This window comes from Phoenix dactylifera, chromosome 2 (genome assembly GCF_051530095.1).
Source record: "Phoenix dactylifera cultivar Ajwa chromosome 2, Ajwa_hap1_PhDact_Kaust_v1.1, whole genome shotgun sequence".
NCBI lineage: Eukaryota > Viridiplantae > Streptophyta > Magnoliopsida > Arecales > Arecaceae > Phoenix > Phoenix dactylifera.
The window spans coordinates 55242629-55258131 of record NC_143191.1 but is presented as its reverse complement, the minus strand read 5'-3'; the positions used below and the strand labels follow the sequence as shown (position 1 = coordinate 55258131).

The following is a 15503-nucleotide window of genomic DNA, read 5'->3' as shown; positions in this document are numbered from 1 at the left end:
TGAATGAAAAAATTCGACAGTAATCAAGCTTGGTATAAATATTAAATCACAACAGATATATTGTAAAGAACTATCACAAATAACATTGACATGAATTTGGTGGCACAAGATTCGTTACACTTTCATTACTTTCTGATTTTTCCTTTATGATCAAAAGAAACTTTAATGGATCCATGCACAAACACATATGTCTGCATATATTTTTATATATTTATAATTTGAGTGTATTTTTACTGCACTATTAAAAGAGAAGAATATTTCTTATTAGGTACCATTTGTTAATTTCTGTGACCATAATATCCTTAGTTCCCTTTTTCACGAATATTTGTGAAAAATACAAATATAAAGTTACATATATAATTCACATGCGCCTCTATTTTCTGCACCTCTGTCTCTCATCTGCATGGCTTCTCCTGCATGTTCTAAACCAATTGAACTCTAATTTTAAAGAATATCTTCATCCATATCTCATCCACAGTATCAACTCTTTGAATGCTTTTTAATTTAAAGAAAGCAAAAAATATGAAAGCTTTTTCTATAATCCATGTGTTTTGTCCCTCTTATCTTCGAAATGCCTTGAACTCTTTTTTCATTATTTTAACATGCATTGCAAGCTAGCATTCGTAATGCTAGTTTATACAAATATACATATACATCTATATATTTGTTTGTATGTGCAAATAATCAAGTTAGGTTTCGGAATTTTAGGTATAAATTTATCTAAATTCAAAGCCAATTAGCCAACTGAATAAAACTTTGGGTCTAATTTCGGAACCCAAACCAAAACCAATAGCTTGTTGGGTTTATTTCTAGTACCCCAACCCTATGTTTCAAGTTTGCCTAGACTTATTAGGCTATCAGTCTCCATCGAAACTCTTGTTTGGAACACACAAAACATGCTTGGATGATATCATCATCCTTTGTTTTCTCTGAGAAATAAGATAGGAGGAAGCCCTGCAAAAATCAAGATGAGGAGACTTGAATGATTTTTGGGTATAGTTCATCTGATCTAGCTACACAAACATGACTCATAATTCATGAACCAATTCAGATTTGTTGAATGTCCTTGCTTCCTTTGTTAGTCTACAAGCTAAAGGGAAGAGAATATGTACTATTAGCTATAGAATTAAAGGACTAATGAAATGGCTACCATGATCCAAGACAAACAAATCAAGAGACAAAAGAAGTAACCAATGCACACCTCACTATTCCATGCGTGAACACTATTATTCCATGAGCAGGTTGAAAGCCGAGAATGCCAAGTTAGGACAAGCACTGCCACCATTGCTTCTTTTTTTTTATGAAGCCACATTTCTTTTCTTTGCTTGGGATATGTAACAATAATTGTAACGTAGCTGCAATGGGCACTGCCACCATTGCTTTTAGATGGTTTCATATTTCTCTTCTTTAGCTTGGACGCCACATTTCTTTGCTTGGAATGTGTAATAATAATGGTAACATAACATCATTTGTCTAATGGAATAATTTTTTATGACTCATTCAAAATAAAATATTACAATGATTGTATAGTAACCAAGCCTGGAATCAGCGTATATATGTTTCTTGACTCCTCTCCGACAGCTTGGGCATAGCAAATATTAGTAGCATAGCGAAAATATATATATCTATTATTAATATTTTTGCTCACAATAAATATAATCCACCAAGAGAATTGATGATTAGATTGGTTAATATATTATAAAAGAATTTTTAGTAGCTAATTAACATGGATCATTCTAGATATATACAGTGGTATTGCAGTGATTTTTATATACCATAGAACAGAGTATAATACAATAAGGGAGAATACAGTAGAAACAAAGATAGGAACATTTTAGTAATATGGAACTTTTATGGAAGAGAAGCAATAGAGTGCTTTCATAAAATGGCTTGCTAAATCTTGGAGCAAGATGTATGATCTTTCATTCTTCCTTTCCTATTCTTGTAATGGTGAGCTAGCCGTAACGGGATAAATATAAAGATTATGTATTTTCCAAAACCCTTATTTCTAAATGTTACTATGTCATGTGGCTAACCTTTATATCTTTTATCTTACATCTACGAATAACAATTCGTCTCAAAACTCTCCTCAAGATTCAAGCCTACAAATTTTATATTATAGATTGGTTGTGTTTGATATTCGGTTATTTGCTTCTATTGTTTAATTGATAATCGATTTCCATAGAACTACGGATGAAGGAGACTCTTTAGATCCGATACTACTCATCCTATATTTGACAAAATGACCAAGTGTGACTTTTTGGTTTGGTATAATCCATAGAAGACATTTGCCTCCACTAATCCTATGGCAACCTATCACATCTCATAAAATTCTCAAGTTCAACGTTTCAAACCAATAAAGTACATGAGACAATTGAATCTGAAAACCATCCTCCATTTACTAGTAATGCAACTTATTGTGAGTATATAGGTTGTAATCCAGAATATGGCATTCAAACAACCATTCTCCCAAAACACTTTCATGTTGAAAATATCTAAGACAAGGAGGAAAGCAAAATATTGTTTCTTTAACTATCCTAAGTAAAATCCTACGACTACAAGACCATTAATTGCCATCTAACCCTAAAGCACAAAAATAGAAATTGTCAAACTAGGAGATTAAATAAAACTAAATAATAAAAATATCAAAATAGAATAAAAAAATTAAAAATATAATATAATATTAATTAGAAATATGAATAGAAAATGTGTAACAAACAACTTGTATGGATCTTTGAGGACATCAATTATATATATATATATATATATGTATGTATGTATGTATGTATGTATGTATGTATGTATACAGACACATACATACACACACGTGTATGTATATGTTATATGGCGGAATTTATTTCACTCTCTCTTTTCGCACAGCAACGCAAGAGATGGAGGGATACACTTGGAGGCAAAAGGAGGACGGCGTCGGAAACCGTCTCCGCTCTCCCCCTTTTTAACTTCTCTCACTCCCAATCTCTGGTGGCTTTCCTCCTCCAGTTTCTGATCTCCGCTTCGCCCCCGCGATTCCAAGGTAATCCTCACCCCCACCTCTCCCCATCTCTTTTTTGAATGCCCCGATCGTCGTCTCAATACCCTCTCTCATCTGAAAATCGGGTCTCGTGCATCGGGGTTTGGTTTTCTTGGGATTTTTTTCCGATTTTTTCGAACCAGGTTTTGTTCAGAACGGTGGAATTTGGTGTGGATTCTGGTATCTGGGCTTGTTTTTTTTCTCTTTCTCTCTTTTCTTTTCTTGCTTTGACTGGTTCTTGTATGAGATTCTCGAAAGGGGGTTTATGTTCTCTGTGTTGGAATGTTTTGTTGTTGGTGTGATTTGGTGGATGAAATCGATGCTCGAAATGTGGGCTGTAATGCTTGGAAATCCGCAAGGAATGACCTAATTGGCCAGTTATTGGTGTAGAAAAGTCAAGTAGGGGAAAAAAAGGAGTGATCTTTGTTTCTTTAGATTACTATTGGGGGAACGAAACCTCGGATGCTATAATTTGCGACATTCTTGGGGTTTAGTTCATCTTTCTTGGTTGTGTGGTGGTCAGTATAGAGCCATTGCTCTGAGTTTGTTATCCAAATAATTTTAGGTATTATTACTTGGAAGAAAGGAATGGATTTTTCTTATTAAAGTTTACATGCCAATCGTGTGATTCGACTTGATTGAGAAGAATTGGGTCGATGTCGCTTCAGATACATGGTTAAGTGGTGGTGCCTAGCATGTCATTTATGTGTCTACGTTAATAGCATGAAACAGGTTTTATGATCTTTTTTTCCTATTGAGGTTTTCTCTTACCTTGTAAAAGTCAATTTGTATGGTTTATCAAAGCACCCAGAGGAGTAAATCCTTGAAAACCCTCAGAGTTTACATACAAAGCCTTGTGCTGATTGGTGACATTAGTTACATATGACAAAATGCAAATCATGTATATGGCATGTATGCATACCATATGAACTAACTTTCTTTCTGCAGCGTAACTCTCAGAACGATGGTGAGCCATGCACTATGAGATTGTCATGTGCAAGATGGATTGCCCAGTAGATTTTCTGATGGAACTTGGAAGGGAGAAAATAAGAGAGATTAGTGCTCGAGAAAGAATTCTTAAGTTTCCATGGAGATGCCTGAAATGATGAACTATGATGCGCTTGAGTTGCATGAGCACAACAAGAGATTGTGCGCTATATTCTGCACCAAAATAATGGATAAATACAAGCTGCAAAGGTATAATTATGTTGACAAGCTTGTATTGGGAAATGAATGTAGCATGTAGAGGAAAAGTACCAAGCACGATCAGTAGATAACTAGTGGTAGAAGTAGCAAAAATTTGAAGAACTATTGGGCAAAAACAAAGTCAGTGAAAGTGGGTGCAGCCTCTGAATAAAGCTTTATGCAGCTATTAAATGAGTGAACAGAACGGTGACATTAGGTACATATAGTTGTAGGTTGGTGGATATATTAAATGCAATTGGTTGTGATGTAAGCTTGCTATGGAAGTGATTAGCAACTGACGATGCTGAAAATGAGTGTTAGTGAAATTGTTTGAGGTTCAAAGCATGCATGATTAATCACTGATGTAAAGGTTTATGCTTGGTGCATATGTAATGTGGATGCAGACTTTTGCTCGAGGCCTGAGTTGTTTGTTTGGCTGTGTAGGTAAGAGGCGCCAGAAGTAACGCTGTAATGACTATGACTGTGATCAAAAGTTTTGGTTGAATGTTTTGCATGTTCAAGTAGCTTAAACTAAAGTAACCCTTGAAAATGATAATTGATGGCCTTTGAATCATTCTTTTCCCCTCGAAACAGTGTTGTTTCATTCAAAAATACATATATTTCTGGCAAAATGGCACAAATCAATTTGTTTTTTACACAAAAACACTATTTCAATTTGTTATTTCTTATATTATGGTTTGAAATGGATGCTCTGCATCTGATGAAAATCATGCTTATATTGCCAGCTGGTACATGCTGAACCCTATTTATACATCACCATCTTATGAGTCGCCGATTAAATTGATGGTATGCCTCTGACTTTTGCGAAAAGTCTTCACTAAGTTCATAATGTGGCATGGCCTTTTTCGAGATATTTTTTGCTTTTACCTTTTTTATCTGTATCTTGAGTCCGCATGTGCTCATAATTTCATCTGGTTTTACAGGTGCTGATTTTCTTACTGAAAGATGAATTGCTGTATAATGGATCTAACTTTTAGACTGTCAGAAATTGATTAGCATACCTCCAGCTTTTTGTCTGCAGCAGATATATCATGGCTCGGAAGGGAAACCAACAAAGAAATGGTCTAAATCGCAATGGACCTAATCACAAAAATATAGTTTCAGAGATGGTGAATAAAGAAAATCTAAAATCACATGATGGGAAGATTGCTGAAGAAGATCCATCAAATGCTGATCATCAGGTCATGTCAAGTAGTCCTTCTCAAGAGAGCAAAAACAATACCAAGGGAAGTGGTAAGAAAAACAAGCAGAGACCTGCTGGTGTTTCTTGCAGAGGGAAGTCAGATGATACAAACCCAAATTTATCACAAACAGTGGATACATCAAGTAAAATAAGAGATCCTTCTGGAAGTGACTTGTCATCGGGTGCTTCTGGATCAAGAGGAAATGATGAAATGTTCAATGGCGGTAATCACAATCAAAAGATTTCGTCAAATAATGTGTCTGAGGATGTGCCTGTCAAAAATATGATGGAAAATAGTGGTCCTTCAGCTGCTGTGGCTGGTAAGGATCTAAGAGCTGTGGCTTTATATATCTTGAAAGTGGCTAGTGAATGGGTTGAAAAGCAGAAACCACGGTTCTCAACTTTCACAGCTGTTATACGGATGGGCCATAATTATGTCCGTCTTAAAGTTGAGCATGTGTCCCCTATAATTTTTACTTGGATTTTATATTTTGGAAAGTTGATGCTTCTTCTATCAATGATTTGGCTGGAATGCGGCATCAGGGGTCTTGATTCTTTATTGCGTTTGGGGACAACATCCTTTTTTACTGTAATATGGTGCAGCATCCTTTCAGTTATTGCCATGACTGGAATCACAAAATTTCTTATACTCATGGTTTGCTCTAATCTTATTCCTTTTCATTTTGTTTCACCAGTCACCATCTTGTCCTTTTCCTTGATGGTTTAAACAATAATTTGATTTGGATGCCCATTTATTGGAAAAGAAGAAATAAAAAAGAAAGAAGTAACTGAGACTTGATTCTGCTTAGTATTATTCTTGCTCCATTAATTACTGTGCATTACTTGTAACCATGTTTGGAAAAGTATAAATATCTTGTGATCCTAAGAAAATTATAAATTTATGATTTTATTTTTTTTCTAAGTATCAAACATGTTACACTTTTTTAATTTATTGAATGATATTATCAGGCATGTGCAATGCAGAAACGGGATATATTTGTCTACCTACATATAAAGTTAAACCAAAATTTTCGGACGCATACTTGAAATAAATTATACACATGACATTGCAGAATTGGATTGGTCTGGCTAACCAAAGAAGACTGTTAGCAAAGTTGTGAGCTTTGTCCTAAGGGCTGATGACAAATTTGAGATAGTGATCAATATCTCAATGGAAAAATGAGATCGTTAAACGTTTTTAGGTGCTCCCTTGGCTCTATGACATGACATGTTGAATCATCTGTTTATCTGTAATTCATTGTTTTGGAAGCCACAATTCTCCAACACTTAAGACCACCATGAATCAGGTTTTCGGTTAGAAGGAATCGTAGAATGGATCTTTAAAGTACTTAAGGTGATGAATTCTAATTTTCTTTGGATTAGTCTAAGAGAATGTGAATTGGGCAATGCCTAATAGTCATACTCTCCTTTGTGGGGTTCTTGGTTGAGTCTTGGGTGGTGCATCTCTAATTTCTTGGATCTGGCTAATTTACTCTAGGTGGGTGGTCCCTATCTTTCTCTTTCAAAAAGAGAGTTAAAAAGAATCAATTTTTGATGCAAGACCAGTTTTCATTTTGAAGTCTGTATTCTCTTTTTTCTCTGTCTTTTCTCTATAAAAGGCTGACTGTACTCCTTATTATGGGACATACACTGTCAATTCACAAGAGACACTGTTGATCATGCATGATGCAGCACATGTTTTTATTAGACATATATGGATACTATTAGCACAATATTCAGTGAAATAATTAAAAGCATAACCTATCTCCAACATTTCACTTCTGTTTTTCTCTTGCATTCCATCTTCCTAGCTGATTCTCTCCATATTAACATTAATCACTGATCTGCTGCAAAACCTCGTGTTGATGAAAGCAGTTCATATCATAGTTGGCGGAACCGTCCCAAACCACCTGGTTTGGGGCGTCTCAAGCCGTACCAGCAGCAGACTCGGACGGTTTCAGCAACGAAATTGAGATCGGCGACGGAGGGGGAGAAGGAAAAAGAGGAAAAGAGAGAGCATGGGGGAAGGGAGGGAGAGGGAGTGGAAGAAAGAGAGAGGCCAGCCGGGTTCGGGCCCCTGTTTCAAACGAAACAGGGGACTGAAGGCAGAGCCCCTCCTCCGCGGCTCCTCAGCCTCTGCCTCCTCCGCACAGTGGTTCTCCGGCCCTCCGCTGGCTCTCCGCGAGCCTCTCTCGGCCTCCTCCTTCTCTCTCTTTTCCTCTCTCCCATTCTTCCTCTCCCTCACCTCTTCTATTGTGTCGGTATAGGGCCGGCACAGCACGATGTGGGGCTGTACCGACCCATGCCGCCGGGCAACTGGTCTGAGGCCCGGTACCAGCACAACAGACGTTAGTGCATATTTTATATCTGAAATCAATCTGGTTTGTCCCTTTCTTCTGTTTCTTTATACCTATAAAGGAAATGATGTCACCCCTTTCGTGTCATGATTTGTCTCTTCAGCTTATTTTAAAGGTTTTTCTAGGCATCTGATGAGGTCCATGAATGCCCTTCTGTTTCCATTTGTTGGGTTAGGATCTCCATACTCCAGCTCTTCTACATTAGTAATGGCTTCTTCTGTTCCTGGTTGTAACGTTATCATTTTTTGATCAATATCTCAAAATTACCTTCAGGCAGAATTAGAAGAAATTGTTCTTGACAGCATTTTTTCTCTGAGATTAAGATGCTAGCTAATGCACAGTTTGATGTTTGTTAGCTTTCTAAATATTCTTTGATTTTGTGAAGTAAATAAATTGCAGCTTGTGTCATCACGTAGGATATCAAAAAATTTTGCTCTCTTATAGATCCTGTGTCTGTTTCAGGTGACTGCTGCTTTAGCGGCCATTTTCATTGGTCTTGGACTTGCAATTGTGATGATTTCCATGTTTTCAATGGTAATTTTGTGGCTTTATGGAAGCTTTTGGACAACAGGGGTTATCATCCTTCTAGGAGGTTTGCATTTTATAGCTTTCTTAAATTTGGACAGTATTTAAGTCCTGTATGCTGCATGGTGTTTAAACATTTATTGCGGAAGTTTTTCTTTCTTTAATGCAGGCATTGCATTTGCTTTGAGCCATGAACGTGTTGCACTTCTTATCACCACTTTATATTCCATGCATTGCGCAAGAAGCTATGTAGGATGGCTTGGTCTTTTTTTGGGGCTCAACCTGTCTTTCATTTCTAGTGATGTTCTGATACACTTCCTACAGAACAAACTAAATGAGCATAGGTCTAATGATCCTTCAGAGCAAGGCTGGCATTCACAGGGTAGATCAGGTCATTCATATGGTGAGCCTTTTCATTCCTCACCAGCAGAGGATACTTCTCAATCTGCATCTGAGAGGTCAGCTGGCCAGAGCACAGGTGTTCCTTCAACGAGTGGAGCTGAGGCAGAGTTAACCTCGGAAGATGAAGTTCTTCGGTTGTTAAATTGTACTGATCACTATTCAGCTTTAGGTTTCACTCGCTATGAGAACATAGATGTTTCTGTACTCAAAAGAGAGTACAGAAAAAAGGTATCATTTCTCAATCTTCTTAGCCTTTGTTTCCAAACACTTGTTTGTGCTTCTTGTTAGTATTGCAATTGTATCATCATTTTGAATTCCGATTGACTTTAAGAATTATTTCTGTGAATTGGTTTTCAGGCAATGCTAGTCCATCCTGATAAAAATATGGGCAATGAGAAAGCTGCAGATGCATTTAAGAAACTTCAAAATGCATATGAGGTAGACGTTTTCTCGGCCCTTAAAAGCCCCCATCTCTGTGCGCAGGGTGGGGGTGGGGGAGTTTAGTAAGAAAGATATAACATTTATTATTTGAATACCCAGGTTTTGCTAGATTCTTTGAAACGAAAGATGTATGATGATGAACTGAGGAGGGAAGAACTATTGAACTATTTTCGAAGGTTTCAGAGCGCTGCTCAAAAGGTATTTTTTCTACTTCTTTTGTTGAGTGTGACTTTTTAACTTAATTAGTTAAAATTCTTGGTAAAATATTAGTTTACCATCGATTATCCCATCTAGAAAACTGATTTGAAGATTCATGTAGGCAATCATAAGTTCAGTAGCAAGTGAAAAATAACAGACCACAATTGGAATCACATATCAGCCAATCACCATGTCTAGGATGTGAAGTCTCAATCAAAATCCTGTAATATCATTGGTCAACATTAGCTTATTATTGTTCGCTACAAGAATTGTCTTTCCCAAAATTTTGGCCTACTTTAAGATATTCCAACATCAGTTGCTTAGCTCAGAGAACTAATTAAAGTCATCTTCTATTCATCTAGAAATCCTTTAGGACTTAATATTTATGAGCTATAAGCACCTATAGCTCATCTCTTCGTCAGCTTATCATGACCAAAAAAAAAGTTAAGACTGTTCCTTCTAGGTTATAGAGATAGCTTTTGGACCTAATATATCAAGTTCAGCCTAATATTTTTTGGTAACATCAAAATGATTCTAATTTATATGTTTCTGACACATTAGTACATCTGAGAATGGGAACCCTTTAAAGGGCACTAATTTTCCATGTTATCAGTTCTTATAATAACCATGGTTTTGTTTTCTGTTAGTATTTTAAATAATTTCATGAAGGGAATTTTATTGGATGATTGGATACTCGTGACAATTACTTCCATACCTAATTCTTTGCATATTATTTGTGAAGCTGTCTTCCACCATGCCTGTGTTAGCTGCAAGCTCTCTTCACCCATATGTGCAACTAATTAATAGTTACTCGCTGTCATCCCAAATTTAGGCCCTTCTGTCTCAGATTTCACTTGGTAAAACTAGGGTATATTTTCCTCTGCGAGGTGTAGCTTGGAAGCAACTTATTTTGCCTCAAATATATTTTAGTTTTTCAAATTCCTCATTAATCTGGACATTCCTCTGTGACGAGTAGTTTTTTATTCGGAACTCTCTCTCAAGGTTAGCCACTTCTGCTGGGCAATGTTTGCCCTGTTATGGTCTCAATAGTCTCCAGAGTTTATAGAGAGGCCTCTCTCACCCAGACATCCACTGACCACCATTTGAACTTGTGGATCAACTCTTCTTGCTTTACATTCACCTTGGATATAATTCAATGCTCTATATCATTTTAACAAAAATCCCATTAAATTTAATGCGACCTCGTCATCTCCATCCCTCTCTCAAGCCTTGGCATTTCTGCGGCATCGTTGTTTCTGGCGTTAATTCAATGCTTAAGGTCTTCCCCTACCTTTGTCATCACGTTTTTCACTGCTACTTATTTTTCATATTGAGTTTGATTACCATCTTCCTCAAAATTTACCCCTTTTTGGTCTGAGATTCTCTTCTAAGCTCCCTTCTCACCTTAGCTAATTGTTAGTTTAAGGGAACAAACCTAAAACCATCCTTTAAGTCCCTCTGAAAAATATTTGTACATACGCTAATCTGAATAAAAACATAACGCTGAAAGAAGTTTTATACCTGACTATATTTCGTACCATGGATAGGGTTGGGTGGGGTAACCTCTGCATGGGCAACCTCCACACGCATTGTAGGCATATATTCATGTTTTTTGCTAACCAGCGTATCTTCATGTTACTGCATCTAAATTGCCAGATTAATTCCCAGTGAGCATCCTATGAAGGCTGCAATCATCAGAGGGTGACTTATTTAAGATATCTACTGGTAAGTTAGAGATTGCAGTATCAGGTTTGAATTCATTTTCCTATCACCTTAGCAGCAATGTCCGTCCTATTAACCATCCATGATCTACTTGCTAAACCTTGACCAGATCTCCATCTGAAACCTAAATTCATATATGACAATATAAAAATCTAAAACTGAAATGGATTTTGAAGCTCCATTATGCCACTCCTGCTTTAAGTCTTGTTTATTAATGTTGGCTTTCCATGGTAGAATTGTGGAAAGGGTGCGGGCCAATTCATCCCTTTGTCACTCATGCTTCTACTAGTAACAAGTTTATTATTCAACATGACTTCTCTTGAGATCTCAATCTATGATATCATCACAGATTTCCTGTTTCTTGGTCAGACCGCTGGTGAAGAATTAGGAAGTTTCATCCATTTATCTGGTTCTCTGCTGCCAGTTTCTTTTCCCATCCATCGTGTCTGAACCTTATCTCCAGTTGAATCTTCTTTCCTATGTATTGCTGGTGTGGAAGAACTAGTTTGCTAGTTGGATGAAGATATCTTCACAACTGTTTGCAATTTTCATATTCCCATTTGTAGTATTCTTGCTCACCCTTGCTCATCTTTGTCGCTGGTCTTTTGCTTTATGGCCTTTTAACTTTAATTGCTGTCGTATCAACAAAGGAGGAGCTAGGTTATATTATCATATCCAGGGCAATTAAAAAAGTGGTTTTGGCAGTTGTTCAGAAAAATAAATTCTTTTAGTTGCATTTGTCATAAATGTTAAGAAATACCATACATGAAACACACAGCCTTGTACCGGTTCTTGCATTGGGTTTTTTGAAGAGACTTATCTTGTGGCATCGTGCTTCTCTAGTTGCAGTCTTGGAGGAGTTTTTTGTGACTGTTGTTTCATATTTTACTTTAATTTAAAGGAGTAAAACATAGTCTGAAGCCCCCGAGGTAACCATTTTCAGATTCCTTGATCCTTGTGATTCTCCATGAAATGGCTAAGCTAATAGCACTATTACTTTACGTGTCTTTGCTGAGATATGCATTAAAATACCAGTACCAATGCAAATAATTTTCTCTCTCTTTTTTGTTAATTTGCATGTCCCAAATTTGTATTTTCTGGAAATTGTAGTTTGCTGCTTATGAATTATGGCCATTGGTTTAATACTTTTTGGAATTTCATGAATTTTTGATTCTTCAGAAGGGAAGGCATGGTAGTTTCAAATCTGGATATGGTCGTGCTGAAGCTGAAGGTGAAGGGATTTATGGAGAATCAAGAAGAATAGCATGCAAAAAGTGTAGTCAGTTCCATGTCTGGGCCTGTACAGAGAGATCAAAATCCCGAGCAAGATGGTGTCAGGTTCTTTTTTCTTTGATGCATACCTGATTATTCGTTATTGGACTTAGCATTAAATGACCCTCTGTGTTGCTGATGCTTCATGGTCTTCATGTGCGGTAGGAGTGCAAAGATTTTCATCAAGCTAAAGATGGTGATGGGTGGGTCGAACAGTCCTTTCAGCCCCTTCTGTTTGGATTGCTGCAAAAGGTATCTTTTGCTTCTTCCGGATTTCTAGTTTCTAAAGGCGATGGACCAAAGAACTTGTCTGTCATTTTGTGTTGCCATAGTTTAATCTTAAATCTCAATTGTGTTATTTATCAATGTAAGATGCAGTTTAGGTCTATTGCAAAGTAGAAACTTAGATTCTGCTGCAGGAACAAATGCATTTCATGATGGACTTTGAGAACTGAGACTTGTGTGGTCCATGATTGCTTTCAGATGCAGCCACTGAAAGCCTTGTCTGCATCATGTAGCAAAAGTGAACTTCGGGGTCTAACATGTACCACACTTGGACTCATGGCAGAAATAAGTTTCTACTGCATGGCGGACCTACTTCAAAATCCTTTGATGTGTCACATTTTATAATCATGTTTTATAAATAAGTTGAGTGGTAGGCATATCCAATTTCTCCATATTAAAGTGATATAAATTTGTGCAGATGGATCCGCCATGTGCATATGTCTGCGCTGGAAGCAGGATATATGATGCAACTGAATGGTTCATCTGTCAGGTAGATACATAAATTTGATTGCACTGATATTAGCTTTTGACTGTTTAATGTGGTGCCCAATTTCTGCACCAAATGCATGTCTGGTCATTCCTCTAATTGTCACTTCGAGAGTGCAATGGGACAGCTAGACTCATTTAGGTGGTGTTGGGAGGGACCGAGCACTGGGATGCTGGACCAGAAAGTTACAAGGACCATAAATTAGCAGGTCCTCTTTACAAGCATGATAAGTTAAAACAGGGACGTGGAAATAATAGGGGGAGGGTGCTGTCATTAGTTATGAGTTTTTAAAAAATAAAAATACTATGTATAGATTTCCATATTAATATCATAAAATATTTTGAGAGATTTATATATTGGTTAGGAAACTTTTGCAATCATAAATAGCATGAATGACCTTAAAACATTTGCATGTCTGGGTCACTGAATAAATAAGATCCAAATTGGTTTGCAATGGTTTCATTTTATTGGTTGAATGGACTACCAGTAGTTGGGAGGGCCTCATAGTGCAGTTCAAGAACTGTCAGTGGACCTTGTGGAGGTCGAGCCAAAGGTTAGGAACGAGACCAACTATTGAAGAGAAATAAGTAACAGTCAGAAGACTAAAGCTTAGGCTTGTAGCTTGAGATGGGATGGTTCTAAAATTTTAGTCGCTGTAACATGAAAAAAGTGTAGAGTGAGGTGAGGAACGAGACCAACTATTGAAGAGAAATAACAGGTAGAAGATTAAAGGTTAGGCTTGTAGCATGAGATGGGATGATTCTAAAATTTATTCCTTGTTAAGGTGGAAGGTTGCAGGAAGGGTGATAGGTCCATGGAGGGGAATCAGCTTAGGCATTGGTGATTTACAAATACGTAAATGTACAGATGCAAAGATATGTTAGAAGGATTAGCTTTGATGATGTAGAAAAATGATTAAATTTCTTTTTATTTTGTTATCATAAATCCTTATTGCTTGTTAACCTCTCTAAGTTGACATTCCACTAGGTGGTAGGAGATCACAAGGTGATCCTGAAATATTCCCTGGGTAGTTCTTGGCTGGTGTCTCCTTTTTGTCAAAGATAGCTGAGCATCCTAGTGCGTGATGTTTTTTACTCGGTATATTGACATGGCTATGGATAAGTTGCTATGGATTGTGTTGCATGGTGGTTAGGAGTAGTGCACCTTTTGTGCATAGTTGCCCTTTCCTTAACCCTATTGCTTTTCTTATACATGGAGGAGTGTTGGGACACTAACCTATACAAAAAAAGAAAAATTGTATATGATTTGATAAACTAACCTTTAATGTGAAAAAAGAGTTACAAAGCAGTTACAGAATATGATAAAAGTATTTTTGGAGACCTGGAACATGTTCATGTTTACTTCCTGGGAATTGTCAATGGCCATCCTGGCTTTCTTTTGTCCATGTGCCCTAGATGTGTGTGTTAAAAGAAGTGGAAGAAAGATGGATAGAATAAGAAAACAAAGTGAAGCAAGGAAAAATATACTTAAAAAACAATTTTTTTAATCAATGTGTTGGTCTTATGATGAATTTTCCTTCGTTCTGACCAGTTCAGTTTTTTCTAACATCTCATGATTCATGCTACTGCAGGGGTTACAGAATCAAAGATGTACTAATTTCCTTTGACATGCTATGGTCTATGTTCCACCAGTTTCTTATCATTGTTGTCATGTATTTTATATTATTACAGGGAATGAGTTGTCCTTCTAACACTCATAAGCCAAGCTTTCATGTAAACACCAGCCTAACGAAGCAACCCAGTTCCAAAGGAACCACTTCAGCCCACAGAGGTGGTGGGGGGATGCCGACCACCAACATGGATGAGACAATAACGGAGGAAGAATTCTTTGAGTTGTTACAGAATGCCATGCAGTCTGGCATGTTTGAAACTAGCAACATGTCAAATGAGACACCTCCCAGAAATGGCAGCTGCTCCAAGAGCAGCGTGAAGAAAAAGAAGAAAGGGAAGAAGCAATGGTAGCTTGATGGGGACATGGTTGTTACCGAAAGGAGGGATGTGAGCTTTGCATATGGAAGCTGGCAAAATAAGTCAACAAGAGAAATATGGTAAGGTTTTACCAAAATGTGGAAGGCCCTCTTGAAAGCATGGACCCACCTTGTCTTGATAGCTGTTTAATTGCTTATAATTTCTTTTTTATCTTTTCCTCAAGATTTTGTTTGGGTCATAATTTTGTATTTACAGAGGAAAGATATATTCAGGTGGCAATATATGCAACCATTAAAAAAAGGATTTATTATCCAGTTATTATCGTGGCAATCCAGGGTTCCGAGAGGGGCAAAGTAAGGATAGACCTATCTTTTGGAAACATGTGCAGTCATGCGATGCTAAAATATTAGGTCGCTTGAAATGAAAGCGGAAATTTTAGTTACAA

General features: G+C 37.1%; 1 protein-coding gene across 3 annotated transcripts; it reads left to right on the top strand.

Moving 5' to 3' along the window:
- The first annotated feature begins 2829 nt into the window (after positions 1-2829).
- Positions 2830-15503, top strand: LOC103715768 (Chaperone DnaJ-domain superfamily protein). Of its 3 annotated transcripts, XM_039121947.2 has the most exons (11): positions 2862-3034; positions 4963-5023; positions 5161-6075; positions 8240-8369; positions 8472-8932; positions 9062-9142; positions 9245-9343; positions 12245-12403; positions 12503-12589; positions 13041-13112; positions 14801-15503. In XM_039121947.2, exons 3-11 carry the CDS (start codon positions 5269-5271, stop codon positions 15089-15091), a joined length of 2187 nt encoding a protein of 728 aa, XP_038977875.1. In that variant the 5' UTR covers positions 2862-3034; positions 4963-5023; positions 5161-5268; the 3' UTR covers positions 15092-15503. The 3 variants fall into 3 exon arrangements, with proteins under 3 accessions (XP_038977846.1, XP_038977875.1, XP_038977917.1); XM_039121918.2 differs by lacking the exon at positions 4963-5023 and having other exon boundaries at positions 2830-3034; XM_039121989.2 differs by lacking the exon at positions 4963-5023 and having other exon boundaries at positions 5245-6075.